Raw genomic sequence first — 20,476 nt, forward strand, 5'->3', positions numbered from 1 at the left:
ACCCTGGTGATCAGGCCATCCAGAGTTCCTCTGGAACACATCTGAGAACAGCTGGTTTTCACTTCTTGTCCACCACAGCCAGTTTCTTTCTAATTTTCTGTGATTTCATTCTTTGGAAGAAATTTTCCATACATTTCCATAAGATATCCATTACTTGAGCAAAAAAGTAGGTCTGTTGCTGATTATTTTGGTAATCTGCTGATTATCCTGACCTTTAATCACGTAATCAGATATATTTTTTTCTGGTAATAAAAGTGGACATTAGTGAACAGTAGACTTTAAAATGACTTAAAATATAGATATTACAGCAATGAAACAATAATGATTGGTTCAAATTAAATCTCAAAAACAAAGACTCATGTGGTTTTATTAAATAAAACCGTTAAAATAAATGATGTAATAAAACAATATATTCATAGCTTATATATTATGTGTTATATCAAATGCATTTTACAGTGTAATCAAGTGTAAAAGCAGTTTAATATCTTCAGCAAGAACATGAAGATCAAAACATCCTTCTCGGAGCAAGTGTTTAAACCTCTATTTTGAAATCGCAATGAACAGTTAGCATAATTACAAAGGCAATGATTTGTTCTCCTGCGTTGGTGTATGTTTATAAATGATTGCCCTTATGGATCTGATAGAATGGTGCGCATTGTTCCCAGATGAACGCTATAAGCATCTCAAACTCACACCATATGGTAAGATGGAGTTTGAGATGGTTTGTGCATGAAAGAGAATTGTTTGTGTGGAGCAGCATTTACTGTGAATTTAGGCAGTCTGAGATGCACGTAACCTACATGCATAAAGCACATATTAAACCTGCAGCACATATATTTAATTGCTTTGTGAACTGACAACAGCAAATGCTTTATTCTGTTTTTTTAAATGGTTTTAATAATTTTGTGCCGGCTTAAAAATGGTATAATAATGCTTTCCTTGGATTCTTGTCCATGGAATATGCTCTCCAGGATCAGGTTTGGCTATATGCCATGGTATATGCTCTCCAGGAGCAGGTTTGGCTATATGCCATGGTATATGCTCTCCAGGAGCAGGTTTGGCTACCTATGTTTTGGAGGAAATTTGCAAAAACCGGTCAGAAAAACATTAACTATGGCAGTCTGACATTTCCTTCAGAGGACATTTCCAGCAGATCCATTGATGTGCAGTCCTCAAACTGCAAAAAGTGGTGGCTAAATGCAGACTGCACTTATGTAGGCCTCCACAACACCTTGCTGCTTGTCAGATGAAGGCACTTTGCCTGTTCTTTTGTTAACAGCCTGTTACTGGGATCGAGGTAGATTGGTAAGATTGTGAAACATGAATTCTGTATTTACTAGTCCTGTATCCAGATGCCTACTTCCCTTCTATATTGTATGCGAAAACATTAAATATAGTATGTCTGAATTCAAAGTGTTTGTAAAACAGTAAGCAAAAAGTTCCCAGATGACCTACTACTTTCAGCAAGATTCTGAAGTGCCAATCCAATGAAAGTTTTTTTTATTTTTAGATTTATTTTTGGCATTTTTGCCTTTTAATTTGGTAAGACATTAGTTAGACAGGAAGCAAAGTTGGAGAGATAGAGGGGAGACTGGACCGGAAATGGTCTCCGGACCAGGACTCGGAACACAAGATTGCCAAAGCGCAATGGTGCTACATGTTGACGTGCTGCCCATGAGGCTATCGGCGCAGACTCCATTGACAATTTACTATCCCACGAGGTAACACTTCTGCAGACTTTAGTCTTGACTAGGGTTGGGCCGATAGATGATTCCATCATCCATCACCAATGGCTGACAAACATCACTATGTTGACCCAGCATAAAAATATAAAATATATATACAGTGGTGGCAAAAATTATTGGAGAGGTTTAAGTTGTTTTTGCTGAATTGGCCATTACAGTACCCATAAAACAAACTATTGCCGGAACTACCTGAGATGATCGGAATCTGCTGGAACACTGAAAATGATGGCCCTCAAAGGCCCAATCCCAATTCTACCCCTTAGCCCTGTCTCGATTCTCTTTGGATGGAGGGGAAGGTGTAAGGGGAAGTGCCAGATAAATCTTTGTTTGAAAGGCTTTCGGGACCACACTTTAAACGAAGGGGTATGAATTATCTCGGCAACATGGCTGCTGCAGCGAACAAAAAGACACATTAATGTAAGATTTTTTGGCCTAAATAAAGATTTTAATGAAAAATAATATTTTTTTTATGTTACATTCAATTGTGAGTTCATATTAATGGTCATGTTACTCAAAGAAATGTTTGCAAAAAAATCGCTGATATTTGCTAATGTCATTTCATTACAGACTGCATGATAGTGCCACAGCATATGTCTGATCAGGGCGATAACTACCGTAGTCACTGATGGGGGCTAATCCCCCCAATAATTAGAAATTGCTAAACCATTTTCATAAATATAGCCTATTCGAGAGAGAGAGACAGAAGTGGAGGTTGCGTGTATTCGCGTTTGTTCGTTTATCTTTTTAGAGTGAGTTTACTTAAAAACAGCGATTGTATCCTCTCGTCGCCGGAAAATATAATGTAGCGATTCAGTATTTAAACTGTATTTAATAAAAGTTGTGGGGCAGCGTTGACAAGTTTATTTTCTCCTGGAAGTGTGAGCTGCGCGATTTCCGATATGTGTGTGTTAGTAAGCAGCTCATTACTACAGAACGATAATTAAAGGCTCTAATCCACACCAGCACACCAGTATATGTAATAGCAAGACGACGAACGCTGATGACGTGTGACGTCATGGTAGTGGTGTCACAATCCTTAGGGGAAAGGGTATAAAATAGAATTGGGATTGGACCAAAGTCCGGACCTCAACACAATCAAGCACATTTATGATGAGATAGAAAATAAACTGGACCGATCTATTGCACATTGAAAGGAAAGCCTTTGGCTTGAGTTGCAGAAGGCATGGGGTAACCGTTTTAAGTTTTCAGGAAATATATTGACACTACGCCAGAGAGATGTGCTGCTGTAATTGCTGCAAAAGGGCGACATACCAAATATTAAAGTTAAAAGTGGATAAAAACTTGGGAACCATCGATCCAATACTCTCTGTATTGGTATCTCTCTGATACTGGCATTTTCTGCCGGATCAGGTATTGGTAAGACGAGATCGATCCAAATCCGATATAGTGCGTATACTATTCTTTTATTGTTAAGCCCCACAAAAGACACAAAAACATTATAAAGTACTATAAAGATTTCATGCACTATATTCCAACTGTTCTGAAGCTGGTCTGTAGTTTTAATGTGAGGTAGACTAATATTTCAGTCAACTTTATGTAAAACCTTCTCTCTGCTGCGGCTGTCTGTCATCCTCCATTCAGCATTCAAACTGCTGGTTGCGTTCGTTTTCGACAGTCAAGAATATGAAATTCTTTCTACAGTAACCGATTTAAAACCATTTAAAGAAAAGGCACAAACTATTGCACAGATTTAGTACACTTTGCTTTTTGTGGTGAGTCGTCTGCCTCCCCCCTAATTATCATCGTCACCCCGTCCCTTAATCACCGACAGGCTCCCGACAGGAGTGGGTGCATGAGAGAGGAGGGGCACTGAAATAACCTGGGCTGGCGGCATGTGATGAGGCACACCTGACGCAAATGGAGCCTCATCACCGCTGCTGTTTAAATGCGGAGCGTGCCTCTCTTCGGGAGACCGGCCTCTTCCCAGACCGGTCTCTTTGCAGGTGTCCTCATGGGTCCAGGAAGGCAAGGCAAGGAAGGTTGCCGGAAGGGTGCGTAGAGGGACTCCTGTGCAACCCGAGACGGGAGCTGCCATACCCGCAGTCCGGACGAGAACCACGCCAGTTACACGGCTTCCGGGCCATCAAGCCCCTTCAAGCACCACGGCCAACGAGAAGCATGCTTTCACTCCTTACCTAGACTCTTCCTTCCTGAACAACACCTGTCCTGTACAAACCCCATAGCATGACAAGATGGCAAGACACCAGATCCCCTGTTTACTCTGGACACTTTTATTCCATGTTTTGGTTATTTTTCTGTTCATAAAAGCCTCTCTGAGGCCTGACGCCCCCCCCCCCCCCACACACACACACACACACAGTGTCTGTCGTTTGCTCCACCTGCCACAATTAGTATCTCTTCACTTTTTGCTTTGAAAATGTATATGCTGCAGGCTGTGCTTAAAGTTGTCCAAGACTTCAAGGACAGTAATGACAGTTAAAGAACCACCTCAGTGGAACCTTAAACGCAAGTTGTATTGCACCAGGGAATAATGGCTTCTAACTGGCTGGCAACTAGTGCTTCATCTCAAAAAAGGGTGTTGAACAATTAGAAATTAGAAATGTTTTTTGTAGTCACCAACACAATTTCAACTCTGCAGGTCTTATCTGTAGAACAGGGGTGTCCAATCCTCCTCATGCAGGCAAATATACTGCAGAGATTCTTTGGCCAGTTCCAGCACATTTGCCTTGAAGTTTCTGGTGAGTCTAAAGACCTTGATTACTTTGGTTCAGGGTTGGAGCTAAACTCTGCAGGACCGTGACCCTCCAGTAAGAGTCTTGGTCACCCCTTTGGTAGAGGAACAAGACCACTTTCAATGGCCAAAAGTAACCACACTTCTGGAAGTGACGTAATCTTCTATAACAATGATTAGTCATGAGTAAATAAGTGAGTGAGTAGTTTTTTTAAAGTGCTAACTTAAATTCTGTACTTGCTGGGAGTCCCGACAGGTGTCCAAGGGTCATCACAAACCCAAACATAGTAACTTCCTGAAGAAAAAGAAAAATGACCATTGCAGTCCTGATAAAGACACTGTTCATTTGACAGGGGCAACATCTCTTGTTTTGTCTTTTAAATGAGACTGATGTTGTTGATTTTATTTTCGAATTGCTCATCCCTGTGAGAAGATAATAGATTAAATTAGTGAGGAGCACATGATCCAGGCAAGAATGCAGTCACCCCTTCAAACTCAATCTATATCTTTCTGTATTGTCCCATTTGTAATGCTGAAAATACTGCATCCTTGTGGTGTTTTCAGAAAATTAATTTGAGAATGCCAACCAACCCAACATGGTTACACCAATGACACGATTTTGGAGGTGGGTTTGCTTGACCAGTAACAGACAGAGAGATTGCAGTCCTGATTGGTGTATTTGTGCAGAAATGTCATACCTATGCTTTAATTGTCCTGATCACACTTACAGTCTCAACTCTTCTTTTCCTAATTATGGGCTTTTGGTCATGTTCTCCCTGTCTTTGACTTATCTCCAGGTGCTACTTTTTTTCTTTTCTTTTTTTGCCTCATTTTTACGTCTGTCCTTGTGGTTCTTTGCTGTTCTTATCTTTCAACGCTCTGTCATAATTTTTTGCTGTTCTTATCCTCCAATGCTCTGTCATAATTTTTCCATGAATGCAACCTTTAATATTGTATTAAAGGTGCTAGAAAATCTGGGAGGAAAAGAAGCATGAAGCAGAATTATATGTCAAAGTGTTTAAAGGTTAAAGCCTCTGACCTATTCACCTGAACAACTGTCAAGTCACCGCGTAGGCATTTATGTTTGCATATAAGCTTTAAAGGGCACTGTTGTTAGATGGCTTAAACTAAAGACTTTTTGAAATGAAGTGTGTGAACTATGCAGGTTTGCATAAGTGCTGTCGGTAAGCCTCAATTCTATCAAGTCATGGTTTATGTTTGTTTTTATATGCAAGTAGGAAATTAATAGCATCTTATAAAGTGTTTTAAAGGGACAGTTAGATCAAAATGAAAATTTTGTCATTAAAGGTACAATTTGTAAGATTTTTGCAGTAAAATATCCAAAAATCACTAGGCTAGTGTTATAAATTTTGTCCAGCTGATTACTAACAATAGCTCTAATGTTTCCAACTACTTGTAAATCATGAGAAAATTCCCATTCTAAACAGTGACACGGGGCAGTGCAGTCGCCTGTCAATGACGTTAGTTACCCTTTGTTACCGCCTTTACTGACGTAGAAACCACATGACAACAGTGTGTGGACAAATGCGGAAGTATCTTCGCAACAAACTTCAACTAAAAAGAGATGCTGATCTCGCAAGTGTTTTACTCGACAGGTGAGTTGTTTTGATTTGTACCTTAACAGAAAACGTATGCTATTATACCGATCAACAAGATTAGTATTATAGGGCGCCAAACGCTGGGCATCACGTCTCTAGACCTGCGCGAGGATGCGTCTGATCCATAGTCTGATCGTGCCTTTGGATTTATTTTTGTATGTAATCTAATTGCTCACCCTCATGTCATTCCAAACCTGTAAGACCTTTGTTCATCTTCGGCACAGAATGGTAACTACATTGTTATAATAATCCATGTGACATTGGTAGTTCAACCTTAATTTTACAAAGCTACGGTAATTATTTTTGTGCACAAAGAAAACAAAAAGAATGACTTTTATTAAACAATTTATTCTCTTCCATTTCAGACTTTGACAACATTCACAATAGTACTATGACACACAAGTCATTATTTTTGTTTCTTTGCGCACTAAAAGTATTCTTGTAGTTGTATAAAATTTAAGGTTGAACCATTGATGTCACATTGACTATTTTAATGATCTTCTTACTACCTCTCTGGGGCTTGAGGTAGTTGTGTTGCTGTCTATGCAGGGGCAGAAAGCTCTAGTATATAATCAAAAATGTCTTAGTTTTTGTTGAAGATGAACGAATGTCTTATGGGTTTGGAACAATATGAGGGTGAGAAATTAATGATGCAATTTAAATTTTTGGATGAACTATCCCTTTAAAATCTGCACCCACTTCAGTCAACCTTTGTATTTTACTATTTCTAAAATATAGATTATGGGGGGCCAATTGATCATCATTGTTAAAACTCACATTTGTTCTCCATTTTTCGATTCCATTCTTCATGTTGCTGTAAATACTATACCGCAGTACAGAATAATGTAAGGTATACTGGTTTCCACTGCCAACCATGTGCTGTGCACTTCAGTTCTCAGGGGTGTGATAGTGAGGGAGGGCCCATAGCAACTGTTGCCGAGTGGTTGCCGTGCTGTGGGTTAATGAGAGCCTTAGGGGAATTGCAGGTGGTGTGTTGAAGGTGCCACTGCCATCAATTTCTCCCAGTGTGAACTGGTTACTTGAAATGGATTCTGAATGCTCATCTGCCATACAAATCAAACTGCATTAGTTTATTCATACACAACACAATCACACTGTGTTACAGGATTTTGTCTGTTTATTCCTTAAAATAACTTGGCAAATTGCCTTAAATTTGGATTATTTGGCTTTGATAGCAAATAAGGGTAATAAAGTTTCTACATTGTGGGTCAGAACTGGTCTTTGAATTAGTTACCTTTCAGGTAAAGCATCTGTTGGCTTGCTCTCAGGGCAGCAATAAACATTGAGATAAACACTGTTTAAAGTACAACCAGGACACATGTATGCAAATAATGTAATGCAAAGTTTTGACCCAATCTTTCATGATCATGTAAATTTTGTTACATTTTGTAACAATGAAGGATGTGACATTTTTAAAGGGGTAGTTCACCCAAAAATGAACCAAATTTTATTATTTACTCTCTCTCATGTGGTTCCAAACATGTATCTGTTTCTTTATGTTGAACATAAAAAAGATATTGTGAAGAATGCTGGTAATAAAACAGTTGATGGGCCCCATTGACTTCCATAATATTTCTTTCCTTGGTATGGAGGTCACTCCAACTGTTTGGTTCTTAGAATTCTCCAAAATATCTTGTTTTGTGCTCAACATAAGAAATCAACAATTTGGAATGACATGAGGCTGAGTAAATGATGACAAAATGTATTTATGGCAGTAATGCATACTGTAATTTGTTATTTGAGAAACTGTCTAGAATATTTATATTTGAATAAATTAATTTCTCTCTGCAAGAGTATTTAAAACGAAGACAAAATGGTGATCAAAATATATTGCCTTCTCTAAAGCATGTATATAAATCTTATTGTTAAGAAACAAGGCCATAGATATATTCTGATCCAGCTATTTCTTGTGACTGTGTTTGCATTAGTTGTAATTTGTGGGAACTGTCACCCATGGGCACAATACTGTTTTAAATAAATTATTACTATTAGTTTTTTCCAGCAAGTCGATTACACTGTTGGGGAAGATAAAGCTGGATGTACGCTTGCATAGGCCACATATGTTCATTGGTTACCCCAGCAACAGCACAGAGATACAAAAAAAAAAAACCTGTGTCCTTGAGATCTCTGTGGTGCTGAATGGTGGGGAAGCAAAAGTGAATGGACTGATGGTGAAGTGTGTGTGTGTGTGAGGCTAATATGCACCTTAAATGCACTGAGAAAATCCACTGGTATTGAAGGCTTTAGCATATGGAAAGAAAAAAAATTTGAATTTATCTTTTTAATAATTTATATTATGTAACAAGAATGTTTAGTAATCCTAATTGGTAATTTTGCAAACATGTCAAGCTCACAATTCATCCTAAAATCAAAACTTTTTTTTTTTTTTTTATCATTTTCTTTATAAATTGTGACACAACTGGAAAGTTAAGCATCCCTGACTTAAATTTTCTGTATTTATTTATTTATATATTTATTGTAGTACTTAAGGTGGTTCTCATTACATTCTCATTATTGTAATATAGTTATTATTACAATTTCAGGAAGGAGACATTTGATCACATTTGAAAACATTTGTAATGTTACAAAAGATTCCTTTTACAAAAAAGCTTTTCTTTTGAACTTTTCTATTCATTAAAGAAACCCCAAAAATGTGTCATGGCTCTGCAAAAATAAAAACAACTGTTTTTAAACTCCCCATAACTAGAGATGTTTCTTGAGCAGCAAATTAGCATATTATAAAAATGTCCAAATTACCATGTTACACTAAAAACTGGAGTAATGATAGCTGAAAAATATATTTTTATTTAATTATAGTTATGGCCATAGTGCGCATAAGAGACGACTTCAAAAACTTTTAACAATCTTATGAATGAGAGTTTACATTTGTTTTTATGTATCCATAATGACAATAAATAATTCCATGACATACAAATATTTTAGTAAAATAATATCCTATACGATAACATTGACATTTCTGTGTCAGTGTAAACAGTAATTTTACTTTCTTATTTTCATTTTTTTTAGACGTGTTATATGGTACACAGAATATACAAACTATGCAAGAGCATTTTCCCATTTCTCCTAGAGGTTTCACCTGGTGCAGTTTCCTGTTGTCCTGTGTGAACCTACTGTTTGTCTCCTCTTTCAGTGTTCAAGCAGATGACCGAATTCGCATTGAGAAACGAGAAAGCTCCATGTTTGAATACCCAGCTGCAATGAGAATTATCAGAGATTTCTACAGAGACACCCCTCATCCAGCTGTGGGAAACCAGGAAAAGGGTAAATGGCACTATCTTTGTCTCCTGTCTGTTTTTTGATGTCTGACCTCCAGACATGATGAATCAATCATTGCCCAAACTGATGTGAGGTCAGTGTGTTTAATTGAAAAATCCTTCCCTGTAGGCAGAAGGGTGGCAGATCAATGTCTGCTGTCCTTAAGGCTGGACATGTGTAGGACAAAGGATGGTGGCTTTCCCTGGCAAGACGGTGACTAAATCACCTTTTTGTCTTGTTAGGGATCCATCAATTACACACAACAGACTCCCTCACCATCACTGAAAGTTTTCTCTTATGCTCCTTGCTTTGTATCTCAAATGCAGCTTGATGTCACGTACGCTGAAAAATGTTGTCAAGCAACAAGTCATTAGTCTAATTATTGTCCCCAAACACCTTCTGTCATGTTTATTGAAAATATGAATGTCACAAGCCAGCAACGCTTCAATACCAAGTAGATTTGAAAATTAAAACACAGTAACAGTCCAGTTTTTTTCTACAGTATTTGTGGCAAAAACCAGCATGAACATGAATACAAAGTTAAACCTGTGCTGTTAACTTGAATAATTACTTGGGAAAGAATATCAGCAACATTTGCTGAATTAAGAAATAATTTAAGACTACATGCTTTTATTTTAATTTAATTCATTTTTTTATTGACATTGTGACAGTGATTTTCAGAAACATAAGATTAGTTATGATGTCAAAATCGATAGAAAGAATTCTGAATTTCAAAGGTTTATATAGATTTCTTAAATATCGGTATTGTGACAACCTTACACTGAGCGTTGAGTAAATCTCTTTGTTTGCAGATTTGTAACGCGAGTAGAAAATCTAAAAATCTTGAAAATGATACACCACCGTTTAAAAGATTTATTTAAGTCTCTTATGCTCAACAAGGCCGATTTTACTTGATTTAAAGTAAATGTAAAACAAATTTTGACAGATTTTACAATTAATATGTGTAAAATATTATTTCAATTTATTCCTGTGATGGAAATATACAGAAATTCAGAAATCTTGTTAGTATGCCGACTGGGTTCTCCGGAAACATTTATTAAACTCGATGTTTTGCTGCTTAATAGTTTTGTTTTCAGGATTATTTGATTAGTTGATCAATAGAAAGAACAGGAAAAAAAAAAACATAATTAGTTTGAAATAGAAATTTAATAGAATTCTAATCAAATTAATGCATATTTTCTGAATAGAAGTATTAATTTAATTAATTAATACTTATTGGCAACAAAGTTTTGAATGGTAGTGTATATGGAAAGGCAGAAACTTTAAACATCTTTAAGACATGTGAACTGACGCCGACTCAGTTTGTCCAATTGCACATTTATGCTTAAAGCACAAAACAGTATAGTTAAATAATATAGTATGTTTTTACACATTTCCCCCCCTTTCAAAATAGGTTCCTACTCCCTCTGTATGGGTCTGGAGAGCCCCATCATCTGCTGTCTTGGTCCTGTGATCCAGTATCTGACTGAGTTTAAGCTAGAGAAGATTTTACTGTGTTCCAGGTACATTTATCAAATTGCTCTAAGTCCATATGACTGACTTTATTCGTTGGAATGCAAAAAAGGTGTTCCGGCTGCTTCTTTCCATACAATGAAAGTGAACTGGGACTAGGGCTGAAAACATGTACATTTGGTGACCAAAAAATCATTCCCCTTTGGTTTCAGTTTCTGTTAGTTCTTATTGTCTGGTAATTATGAATATTTGAATAATTATTTAGCAAACTCAACAGTGTTCACTGTGTATTTCCTGAATGAGTCAGTGTCTGCTACACCTACATTTTCCTCTCTCTTTGGCTGATGCTTCAAACACATTGATGAATCCAGTGGCATAGCATGAACCTTTTAGGAGACAAACTTTTATTTTTCCTCCTCACCTTAAGTACTAGACACATCTCACACCTTCTTCCATCAGGCATATAGGTATTAACAAGGGCCTTCGTTTATCCAAGTATAGCGTAGCAGAAGGAAACAGAGCCCAATCTAAATCATGATGTAAGCAGAGTGTCACCCCTGATTTGTGAATGTTCAGAAACGTCCTGTAATTACAGACTGATTAAGCATGTTCTTTAAAGAAAAATAAGAGGTGTAAACCTCACTGCCTTTCTGAAAGGGCCTTAATTAACATGCATCATTAACTGAAATAGGGCCTTGCTACCTAATAGTTTGTCATGATTGTGTATTGTTGCTAGTCTGACTTTTTTCAAAGATGTGAAAAAGTGTAAAGATGTTATTATGAAGCTAGAGTTGTTTATGTGGAAAGCACATTTTGTTTGTGTTATGATGTTTGCAGCTCGTTCAAGCGGCTGTCGAGTGACACTGACCATATGCAGCTCAGTGCTGCTACCATGAAGAACCTGGAGATCCTGTGCAACCAGGTCAGTCAAACTGAGGAAACATGGGTGATTGAGGTCCTACTGTTTACACCTACTGTAGTACTAACATCCATGTTGGGTGATGATCTGATGATTACTTGTGCTCAGCCATTAAACATTGCTATTCATATAATACGTGTCTAAAGTGATTCTTCAGAGACCACTTGTGGTTTGATTTTGTTAAGGGAAGTGTCTACTTATGACTATGTGCATCTGTGTTCTGTGAAATCTTGTTTCTGTACAAAAATCCAAGAAAACTTCATGTTTGTAAATAAGAAATGCATTTCAGTTTCTGCTTTTTAGATGCTAATTAAAATAAAATTTGATAAACAGTAAATTTGTGTAAACGTGCGATCATGTGACTGTCAGATGTTCGTCTTCTGAAGCTCAAGATGCTGATCATCTCCTGCAGCCACTAAATCTTTTCACTCAAATTAGATTATGCTGAAAAATACTAATAAAGTTAATTACAAGCATTTCTTGCTGGTGGTCTCAGATTAAGGGATAATAACATGGACGTTTGTGTTTTGTTCACCAAGTGATCTATCTATTGTCTAGGATGTTGGTTAGGACTTCATAATGACTTTTTTCATTGCTGTCAGACCACAGGTTCAGTAAAAGGCAGTCTGCTGTGGGTTCTGGATCACACTCAAACTCCATTTGGGAAGAGACTGTTAAGAAAGTGGGTGAGCCAGCCGCTGAAGTCTGTGATGTGAGTCATTTTTTTAATTTTATTATTCAGTAATCACAGTGACTTGAATGCTGGTATGGAAGATGCAGAGTGATTGTAATGTTGAATAGAAGTGGCATGCCCAGACCTTCACTACAGATAATATTGAGCTCTAAACTCCTAAAAGCCTTGGTTAATCCTAGTCCTAGAATATTTTGAAAACAGAGGAACTTTGCAGCCCTCTTTTCAGCCAGTGGTGGGATTACAATTTCGTTCTGGCTCATTTGAAAAATCTCCCATGGATTATGGGAAAACACTACTGCATATAAAAATGGATAACCATAAATGCAAGTTTTTAATCTGAGGTTTCTTCTTTTTGGTTATGACTCAAATTCAGTATTTATGTTTTATCTTCCAAAAATTAAATTGGCAAGGCACTGTTTATCTGATGCCATCTTTATACGCCTTTTAAAGGTTGTGGGGGATTGTTTGGATCTGTGTGTGCTGTAATGCATGCTTACAAAAAATCTGATTATGTTTGTGGAGGAAAATAAATATATAAATATTTGATTCCATAACAGTTTAATCTTAAATCCACGTATTTTCCTGCCAAACCTCTTAACAGACATGTTGGGGAGCATTTTTAAACTGAGACTGTCATGCCATTGAATGTGATTTTTTTTTCATTTCAAATTAATCCTGTTCTTTTCAAATGTCTATTTATCAAAAAGACACAAAAGTATTAAGCTGTTGTCGGCAGAGAAAATAGAAAGATATGTTTCCTGAGCATCTAATTAGTATTTTAGATTGATTTCTGAAGAGTCATGTCATGTGACACTGAAGACTGGAGTATTGACTGCTGAAAATTAAGATTTGATAGAGAATAAATGGCTATTTAAAATATTTTAAATCAGAAAACCGTTATTTTTAACTGTATTGTACATGAAGTCACTTCTCAAAAGATGCAGCAGTACTAAGGAGACATGTCCAAAACAAATAAATTACTTTCTTTTTCATACATTGTTTAAATGCCTTTGGATACCACTGAAGTCCAGCACACACTTTTGGTCATTGACTTAACAACACAGTCTTTTTGTTTTAAAGGGGTCATATGATGCAATTTCAAGTTTTCCTTTTTCTTTGGAGTGTTACAAGCGGTTTATGAATAGATAAGATAAGAAGTTGCAAAGACTAAAATCTCAAACCCAAAGAGATATTCTTCATAAAAATTAAGACTCGTTCACACCCTCCTAAAACGCCGCATTTAAACACGCCCCCACATGTCTGCATCACGGTGTGTAAAGATTTGCATAACACCGCCCAAATGTTCACACAAAGAAAGAAGGCATAACTTTGATTCTTGCTGTGGTATTGTTGCTTCCATCATGTCGTGGAGACACTGTGTGTTTGGTCGTGAAAGCGAAACTACTTTGTTTGGTCTTTCAAAAAAAAGTGACGTGACATTCAGCCAAGTATGGTGACCCATATTCAGAAATTGTGCTCTGCATTTAACCCATCCGAAGTGCACACACACAGAGCAGTGAACACACACACACACACACACACACACTGTGAACACACACCCGGAGCAGTGGGCAGCCATTTATGCTGCGGCGCCCAGGGAGCAGTTCGGGGTTCGATGCCTTGCTCAAGGGCACCTCAGTCGTGGTATTGAAGGTGGAGAGAGAACTGTACATGCACTCCCCCCATCTACAATTCCTGCCGGCCCGGGACTCGAACTCACAACCTTTCGATTGGGAGTCCAACTCTTACCATTAGAACACAACTAGAAATCAGCGGCTAAGTATATACAACAATGTTCCAGAACAGTTCAAACTAAATATTCATATGTGTGCAGCGCATTTTACAGAGGACAGTCTCCTGCACTTGGGAGAGTAATCTACAATGCATCTGTGGCACAAAGGCTGTTTCTATAAAGTGGGACAATTACAACTTTGCAAGGACAGTCCGGTGCTTCTGACTCACAGCCTGTTAATACGTTTTCATATTTAAAGAATTTGCCACTTATGATTCAAACGCAAGTTTTGAGCAGAGTAGAGTAGCGCTTGTTGTTTATCATTTCTCTAATCACATATGCAGACAAGATTTTGTGTTTACGCGGTGTGATACGCAATGCGTAGAATGACAGTATAAGTCATTATAATCAGTAATTATGTCCCCACTGGATGAAACCATTTCCTCTTTTTTTAATGGGTTTTATTGGTTTGGTCTCATCGTGCTTGGAGATGGCTCTATAGTATGTTAAGCGGCATAACATATCCGTCACGCGCTAGAAGTATTCGGCAAATCACAACACACTGGATAGCTGGCCAATCAGAGCACACATCGCTTTTCAGAATGATGAGTTTTATAAAAATCGACGTGTTTCAGAAAGGCATGGCATAGAGGAGCAACAATAATGTACATTATGAAAAAAATAATGTGTTTTTTGGACCTTAAACCTCATAAACACATCGCATTACACAAAATACACTAAATAATGTTCTCTTTAGCAACGTCACATGACCCCTTCAATATATGCTTTTCTGAAGTGAACTGGCAATTCTTGCCTGTCAAGTTTAATAACCATTTTATAATTGATATCCTTTATCAAAAGAAATATTTCTTTAAGTGTAGTAACTCAGAAATATCTCTACTTTGTACTGCATCACAGCTGTATTATACCGCAGAGAAGCACTATGCGATCTGCTGATAGTTACGATCCTGCTTCACTTAGGTGTGCTGTTTGATACAGGCCTTTTTTAGCTCCAGTGGTTTATTTGGTTTGTGTACATAGCATCTGTTGACATATTCCTACAATCCCTACTGATTTTCTTGCTTCTGTTTATACTATTTTTTTTTTTAATCCCTCTCTCTCTCTCTCTCTCTTTCTCTCAGTGATATCCAGGCTCGACAGGAGGCAGTAGCAGAAATGTTGTCTTCTGAGTCCAGTGTCCTTCCCTCTCTCCAGTCTTTGCTAACTCGTCTACCTGACCTAGAGAGAGGACTTTGCAGTATCTACCACAAAAAAGTAAAGCCTGTTTTACCTAAGCAATCACCATCTGTTTGAAATCAAGCCTTATCGCACAGATCCACCAGGAATCCATGCTTTTTTCATTTGTAATTCAAAATTAGTTTGAATTAGAGTGAACAACAATACGTTTCAGACCATAGTGGCCTTGGTGGCACTTAAAAGTGTCTGTCATGTTCTGTCTGAAAATGAAAACCTCTCAAGTCCAGAATATATTTTAGCTGATGGAAAGTTCTGTATTTTCCCTGCATTTTTTATTCCATTTGTTTCTGGAATCAGGCAGGAGATTGAAGGGGAAGGTGCTTAATGGCGTGTTTCTGTTGAACGGCTGTATTAGCATAATGACAAGAGTGGGAGCAAGAACGGGAATGATTATTGTTGTAGAGCCAGAAGGTCCTCATCAACCCTGCCTCACCTGCCTGTTTCTGTCATCTCATTGTCCTTCATTTATATATATATTTTTATTTATAAATCAAAACGTGTTAAAGGTTTATGGTTAGATTTGCCTAAATCTTTATCATTGGTAGGTTAGAAATCACTGAATATTCAGAATTTATTTTTTCTGTTGTTTTGAATCTCAATTACCAGTGGTAGACTGCCAAAGTAGGACTTCCAACATAAATTAAATGTATGTACTGTAAAAAGGGTCAGAAAGTTTTAGCCTACAGGGGACTTTCACACTGTTTTTAATGAACACATAGAGTGGATATGTATTGCCTCATTATGTTTAGTTGGAATGACTAACGTTGAGCCTTTGGGAAATGGGCTTGATGTTTATAAACATACACAAGATCAAGCAGAGATTTAATTGGCTCCTTGGTGCTTACTGTCATCAAAATATGGAAATTACAGATTGCATACGCACAAGTCATTGGCATAATGATTAATGATCCCCAGCACTAAGTTACAACTAAGCATTTCATATTTTTTCTGGTAATCAATATATATTTTTAGTGCTGTCAAACGATTGCGATTAATCAAATCCAAAATAAAAGTTTTTGTTGACATAATATATGTGGTGTGTACTGTTTATTATTATTTTGTATATATAAATACAAACACGTGCATGTGTATATTTAATAAAAGTATGTTATTTTTATATAATATATTTTTAAATACAGTAATATAAATTATATGAATATAAATATGCATGTAAATGTAAATATTATAATATATATATACTATGTGTGTGCTTTTATGTATACATAATAAATATACACATTACACACACGATTATGTAAACAAAAACTTATTTTAGATGCCATTAATCATGATTAATCAATAAATAAAGAATTTGAACAATAAAGAAAATTTGTTCATTATTCTGTCTTTATACTTCAAAAATCTTTATACTTTATATCTTCAAAAATTACTCCATATTATATATAGATTTTATGTTGTGATTCCTTGTAAGCCAGACTGCTGTAGTAATCATGAAGAGCTTACAAAGAGGCTGTTAATTGAACCTGGGGGAAAGTAGAAAGATATAAAATTGATATGACCCCTCCTTGACAACACAATGTGTTATTGGCTATATTTTAAATACATGTTTTTTTGTTAATTTTGAAACTTTCTGTCTTGTCAGTGCTCTACTCAGGAATTTTACCTCATCACCAGCACTCTCTCTCGCCTGAGTGCTGAGCTTCAAGCCCTCATGCCTGCCATCCAATCACAGCTCAGCTCTGCCCTTCTAAAAAATCTCCTATTGGACACACCTCAGCTTCTAAGCCCCGCCCAAAACTTCTTAAAAGTACTGGATGAGAAAGCTGCAAAGTTAGTAAATTTCTTTAAAGATTTTGAAAAATGTAGCTTTTCTAGTAAAATCTCTCTCAAACTAATCTTTTTAGGACAGGTAATAAGACCGAGATGTTTGTGGATCTGACGGACTTCCCAGTGATCCGAACCAGAAAAGAGGAAATCCAGAGTGTCCTATCAGACATAATGGAGCATCGGCGAGAGATTCGCCTGGTGTTAAAAAACCCTTCTTTGGACTACACCACAGTGTCTGGCCAGCAGGTAATAAGCGTCAAGGATCTCTTCTTCTGATGAGTTTCAGGAACTGAGCACCGAAGCCATTTTAACAAGCTATTGGTATTTTCCACAAATATGCTAAACATTGATTTGCTTTAAAGTCACAAGTGCCTTTTTGTTGCTGTGAAAATTGTTCAAATTTGTCAAGCTTAACTGTTACTTTTAAGTTATTTTAATAAAATAAAATGGTAAGTCTTTTTTTGTCACAAACAAATTAAACCCCACTGAGAAATAATTTAATTTCGAATTTAAGTTTGTTTAAATGTTTTGCTAGAAAATGCCAAACTCACAGAAAATTGGAGTTTCAGGTCTTTTTTTACCCTGTTCATGGAAAGGTGCACCCATGATCTATCCGATACTGCATTTACATTTACATTCACTCGTTTTGCAGATTATTTTATCCAAATTTTCAGAAATTAGGATATGCTTCAATCGGAAGGTTTTTTTCCCCCTCACTATTTGGAGCCAACAGACCCTTGTTTGAGCATCTCTGTTGTATGTGATGCATTTGAGAACACCAAGATCTCATATCGGTTGTCTTCAATTGTGTGACAATATTTGTTTGGTAACAGACCTAATTACTAACTATTCTACATCATTCATCTACATGGAACCTGGAAAAAGCCATTTTACTCATTCTGTTGTAGATATACTGTTGAATACTACTTTACTAGAAGATGACAGCTACAAGGACAGGGTCTGAAATGTTGCAGTTCGTATGCAGCTCCACATCTGTTTCTCCATCTGCTCACTGTTGCCATTCTCTCATGAATGCACAACAGTTTTTCCCCCTCGGAGTATAGACTCTGGCCATCCCCTTTTTCTCCCACCATCTAACATAGTGACAGAGCATGTGAGTCTAACATAGCGATGGCTTTGACTATCAACATAAAGTCTGGTCCACTTAGCATCTTATTCTGGTCAAGAACAGTCACAGGAAGAGACAATATAAAGAGATCATTTTAAATCTTTGCTACTTACTTTGGACTTTGGATGATGGCCTAAGTAAAATAAGTTTTACACACGGTCTACAAAGATTTGACCATTGTCTCTTTTTTTTTTTTTTTTTTTTGCAGTTTCTCATTGAAGTAAAGAACAGTATGTCATCTATAGTCCCGGCAGACTGGGTCAAAATCAACAGGTGGGCACCATTTGTTGACAAATTTGATCATTTGCTCCTTAAAATAGTATCTCGAATGTGCAAGGCTTCTGGTGTTGGCTGCTTCCACTTATTTTAGCTGGACAAAAACAGTTCCTCATACTGCTTGATATTGCAAACTGGTATTTGTTATCATAATATTTGAATTTATTACCATAATCATACACACACCGGATAGTAATGCAAAAAATTTAGTGTTTACTGCACTTTATTTTTCTAGTTACTTAGCTATAGTGGCTATTAATCTCTTGCAGGTTTGCTGGAAATAGCTTGCTTCTACATTATAAAATAATTTGGATAAAAACCGATATTAAAGGTCTGTTTTTCATCCCCAGCACTAAGATTGTGGGCCGATATCACACTCCATTCATTGTGGAGAAACATCGGCGCCTGCAGACACTACGAGAACAGCTGGTTATTGACTGCAATCATGAGTGGATCAACTTCCTTCAGTACGTTGATTGGTTGAAATGCTTTCATCGATTTGTTTCATTATAGACTTTGAAATCTGGAAGCTGCTGTGAAGTAATTGAATCACATAAAACATGCATTTTATCCCCTCACTTTCCGACCCGGCAGCTTTCTTTCTTTCTTTCTTTCTTTCTTTCTTTCTTTCTTTCTTTCTTTCTTTCTTTCTTTCTTTCTTTCTTTCTCAATAGCCTTCTCTCTTTTTTGCTGTGTGTAGGTTATTTGGGGACCATTACTACATCCTGAGGAAAGCAGTGTGTCACCTAGCAACCATGGACTGCCTCTTCTCATTGGCTCAGGTTGCTAAAGAAAATAATTACTGCAGGTATGGTAATGAATTTGGCTTTTTATTCCTGTATTCTTTGCCGGCTTCCTGTCATCTCTCATATTGCACAAGCATGCATACTCTTTCAATAGATTACCTAGTTCATCAAATTGAATATACTAAGCTTTGTTTCTAAGGCCTGTCGTCTGTTCTTTTTGAAAATTAAAAAGTCAGATACGTGCAGTTCTGGGGGCGATTGTAGGGACTTTTCCCAGTCTTAAAGCTTTTTTTGACGCACTGAAGTGCAATAAAATCAATCATTTCTGAGCATCTACAAAGAAGCTCTATTTCTCCTTTGTGTTTGGTGAGATGCGCATAAAGCATCTTACATAAGCTTTCATAGATGAACGAGTGTAAGGGGACCCTGGAGCCCCCACATCTCCGTCTCTCCCTGGCCGGAATTGAGTCCAACAGTAGGATGAATCCCACCCCCATGCAGTACAGAGCCCACTCCATATCCCTCTGACAGTCTGTGTGGGGGAGTGGATTTGACTTTGAAAGCAGAGGTTTCCGCCAACTACTCCCCCTCTGCTCCTCACCACCTCCCCCTCCCCCTCCCGCCTGTTCTGCAGAGCACCAGAGTTTATCCTCTCCCTCTGGACTTTTCAAAAGTGTGTTGAGCTGATACCATACATTACAACTCTTATATATAAGCTGTTGTGCCAATATGGAGTTCGTAAAACGTTATTTTGGCTAATTCATTATTGTGTTTTTTTTTATTTTTTGTTTTATCTAATTGTGAATTGTGAATACACTACTTTACTTTATTGGTGTCTAAAGCATCTGTTTTCTGTATGTCCTGAGCATAGGCCTGAGATTCTCGAGGATAAAAGTCAGATTTTGATCATGGCAGGCAAGCATCCGGTCATCACCTCGCTGATGGGAGTTGAGGATCAATATGTCCCCAATGACACTCATTTACAGGTGACAGTTTTTTTTTTACTGTTATTGTTTTTATAATGGATTGTTGACCCAGAAGGGGAGTTTACTCACCCTCATGTTTTTTCAGACCTGTATGAATTTTCT

At 37.2% G+C, this 20,476-nt stretch overlaps 1 protein-coding gene across 2 annotated transcripts in view; it reads left to right on the top strand.

Moving 5' to 3' along the window:
* The window catches only part of msh3 (mutS homolog 3 (E. coli)), a 47,673-nt gene that overhangs the window by 7,474 nt on the left and 19,723 nt on the right, over nucleotides 1–20,476 (top strand). For both annotated transcript variants that reach the window (XM_026212124.1, XM_026212123.1), the window contains exons 9-19: nucleotides 9,250–9,380; nucleotides 10,789–10,897; nucleotides 11,685–11,769; nucleotides 12,369–12,478; nucleotides 15,335–15,467; nucleotides 17,053–17,240; nucleotides 17,315–17,483; nucleotides 18,575–18,639; nucleotides 18,993–19,109; nucleotides 19,343–19,450; nucleotides 20,260–20,374. In XM_026212124.1, the coding sequence (XP_026067909.1) occupies nucleotides 9,250–9,380; nucleotides 10,789–10,897; nucleotides 11,685–11,769; nucleotides 12,369–12,478; nucleotides 15,335–15,467; nucleotides 17,053–17,240; nucleotides 17,315–17,483; nucleotides 18,575–18,639; nucleotides 18,993–19,109; nucleotides 19,343–19,450; nucleotides 20,260–20,374 (1,330 nt within the window). The remainder of the gene's footprint in view (nucleotides 1–9,249; nucleotides 9,381–10,788; nucleotides 10,898–11,684; nucleotides 11,770–12,368; nucleotides 12,479–15,334; nucleotides 15,468–17,052; nucleotides 17,241–17,314; nucleotides 17,484–18,574; nucleotides 18,640–18,992; nucleotides 19,110–19,342; nucleotides 19,451–20,259; nucleotides 20,375–20,476) is intronic.

The sequence above is a fragment of the Carassius auratus genome, chromosome 30 (genome assembly GCF_003368295.1).
Source record: "Carassius auratus strain Wakin chromosome 30, ASM336829v1, whole genome shotgun sequence".
NCBI classification, from domain to species: domain Eukaryota; kingdom Metazoa; phylum Chordata; class Actinopteri; order Cypriniformes; family Cyprinidae; genus Carassius; species Carassius auratus.